Source organism: Oratosquilla oratoria, chromosome 40 (assembly GCF_046742065.1).
Source record: "Oratosquilla oratoria isolate Oo_2021 chromosome 40, ASM4674206v1, whole genome shotgun sequence".
NCBI classification, from domain to species: Eukaryota; Metazoa; Arthropoda; class Malacostraca; order Stomatopoda; family Squillidae; genus Oratosquilla; species Oratosquilla oratoria.
Genome location: NC_134816.1, coordinates 12,132,080 through 12,135,093, shown reverse-complemented (window position 1 = coordinate 12,135,093; position 3,014 = coordinate 12,132,080). Strand labels below are relative to the sequence as shown.

The following is a 3,014-nucleotide window of genomic DNA, read 5'->3' as shown; positions in this document are numbered from 1 at the left end:
ATATATATGAATATATATGTATATATATAAATATATATATATATATAAATATATATGTATATATATGCATATATATATATGTATATAAATATATTTTCTCTTAGGCAGGCTTGGTTAAAAGCAACTGCAAATTCAGCACTGATCAATTTCTTCTTCAGAGTTTCCAACTTCCTGAAGTTATCCTTTATAGCAAGGGGTAAAGGAAAGAGAAGATTTCCTATTCCGGTCATTATTGACGTTTCGACTCTACCTGAGTCATTATCAAAATACAAAGATGGAACAAATGCAAGAGTTTATATATTACAAAGATACAGAAACACAGCGTGTGATTGGCTGGAAGGATGACCTTTTTTGGTCCCCTCATGGTTGAGAGGGCGGGACAGTTTCCCACGTACGCTCATTGGCTGGCTTGTTCGCTCTCTCGAGCCCCGCTACCCCGGGGGTGTAGTGTGATGTTTTCTGTCCTGCCTCGGGGCTTGCTTCTCCTAAATGGCTTAATACTAGGCAGTATGGTAGGGGCGTCTTGGTGGGAATTCAGAGACGGTCTACTATCCGCAATATATAAAGCTTCAAGGTAGGCAAGGCGGTTCTTATCGGACTCTCTCTGAATGATGACAGTGTTCTGCCGAAGGACATCACCTGTGAGATGCTGGCCATGTTTCTCCAGGAAGTGACGTTTGGGACCTCCTTGAGTCAGATGATAGCTCAGGCGCCTGGAGAGTCTGGTAGTAGTCAACCCTATGTAAGCGTCGTAGGGCGTACAGTCCCTATTTGGGCAAGAAAATTTGTACACAAGGCAGGTACTTTCCATATCTCCAGGGCGTGGTGAGCTATCGTTCTTCATGATGAGGTCCTTTGTGCGGCTGTTCCTGTAGTACACTACCAGCTTTACACGGTCCACAGGGTTAGTAACATGAACATTCCTATTAATTATATTTCTCACACTCTTCTCTTCTTCGCGGTAAGCGGAAGACATGAAAGCTCTATAGAAGAGGCTGTGAGTGGTTCCTTCTTCAACCACGGCTTGTTGTCCCACGTACCATTTGTTTAGATCAGTACGCAGGACACGTTGGCAATCCTGATTGGAATGTCCATTGTTGACCAACATTTGTGTTGCTCGGTCGAACTCCTTCTGCGTAGACGTCCAGGAAGAGCAATGGGTAAGGGCTCTTCTGTATAAGGAGGCAATGGTAGAGTCCTTGTACTGCTGCGGGCATTCACTTTCACCGCTCAGGCATAGTCCGGGATTGGTAGGCTTGACATATACCTCGATCTTCATATGGTCACCTTCTTGCGTGAGGAGGACGTCCAGGAAAGGCAGGGTACCATTTTCAGCTTCCTGTGTCTTGAACCGAAGTCCAGAGATCTCTTGAAGAAGCTGGCGTAGTTCCTCGCGTTCCTCACTAGTCCGGGTTCTCACGAAGATGTCGTCGATGTATCTACCATATGTCATCGGCTGCTGGATCCTGCTGAACGCCTCCTTCTCTACAGATCCCATGAAGAAGTTGGCGAGGAGGACGCCTAAAGGCGACCCCATAAAGACTCCATCTTTTTGCTGATACAGGTTTCCACGGGGGCATCTGAAGGCGGACTCCTGCGTGCATATCCTCAAGAGGTCTCGGAGGTGGTATTCATCAATTGCAAGTAGGGGGTGGGCAGATGACCTGTACTCATGATCACAGATGTAGTCGATCGTTCTAGGTACCGAAACACAAGTAAATAACGATTCAGCATCGAGAGATGCCATTTCTCCTTTGGCAGGGGCACTGTTAACGCAGTCCAGGAATTCTGTGGATGACCTGTAGCAGTAGTCGGCTGGAACGAGGGGCGTCAATAAGGCGTTGAGTCTCTTGGCCAGCTGGTACGTGGGAGTCGGAATCTGAGAGATGATAGGTCGGAGGGGTTTACCTATTTTATCTACGTAACATTACTTATCTTGAATACTTCTAAAAATCACAACAACCTAACCTCATTTTTTTTTTTTAAATAACAATGCATCCACTAGTGGATTAATAACTTAAACGAAACAAATATCATTATACTTATTTTTTTTTAACGTCACTACAGATAACCACCCACTTATCTTTGCAAGTATTACATTAAGATCTTCTGTAGCTTTAGTCCATCCACACGAGCGTTGACGGCATCTATGATCTTGTTGGCCTTCCTTACGGTGGTTAGGGTTGGGTCACGGGTCAGCCTCTGAAACTTCGTCTCATCCGCTAGAATTCCGTCCAGCTTAGAAAGGTACTCGTCTGTAGGGATGAGTACAAACATAGCGGCTTTGTCGGCTCTTCTAACGGTGATTCCCTCCCGGTCACGAAGTGACTTGGCTGCATCTCTGTGACGCCTCTCGAGGACGTCACTGGTGTAGGAGCCTCTTTTCCGTGAGGCTTCAGCAATCAGCTCATGCTGGATGTCAGGGAAAGCTGTGATATGTCCACTCTCGACGAGACGATGTACTTGGTCGAGGAGGACTTCAACCTCCTAGCGCTTAGCATAAGGCTTAGTGTTACCCATGATGTGACAATTTAGGCCCTTCTGGAGGAGGTCACGTTCATCCTGGCTCGGCTCGTACCCTGTGAGATTAATGAAGCCCTGGGTCGGCCTGGGAATCCTAATGGGACCGCCACTGAGCTTGGACAACTTCCTAGTCGTCCTCCTGATGGTTGCCTCACGATGGAGATATGGAGATATGGAAAGTACCTGCCTTGTGTACAAATTTTCTTGCCCAAATAGGGACTGTACGCCCACCACCTCACCCCTACCGTCTTCACCCGAGAACCACACAGACTTACGACCTCAGCATTCCGGTCACTAACCCCTCCGTCCCTTCAAGCAGCGCACCAATTCCTACATTGACACACCACGACTCCAGTCAAGACGCGGTGGACCCAGGCCGACGAGAGACAACCGAGAGACAACCTCCCCTGCCATTCCCCACCAACGTCAACCTTCGCCGTAAGTATAAAACCATAGACGCCCACTAATTTCCCGTTCTTTCATAGGAACCG

At 47.2% G+C, this 3,014-nt stretch overlaps 1 protein-coding gene across 1 annotated transcript in view; it reads right to left on the bottom strand.

Moving 5' to 3' along the window:
* Positions 1-2,520, bottom strand: part of LOC143020430 (uncharacterized) — a 10,426-nt gene extending 7,906 nt beyond the window's left edge. Inside the window, exons 1-3 of the mRNA XM_076176848.1 lie at positions 2,517-2,520; positions 2,133-2,429; positions 1,128-1,917 (exon numbers count right to left, since the gene is read on the bottom strand). Of these exons, the coding sequence (XP_076032963.1) occupies positions 1,128-1,917; positions 2,133-2,429; positions 2,517-2,520 (1,091 nt within the window). The remainder of the gene's footprint in view (positions 1-1,127; positions 1,918-2,132; positions 2,430-2,516) is intronic.
* Between the last annotated feature and the right edge of the window lie 494 nt (positions 2,521-3,014).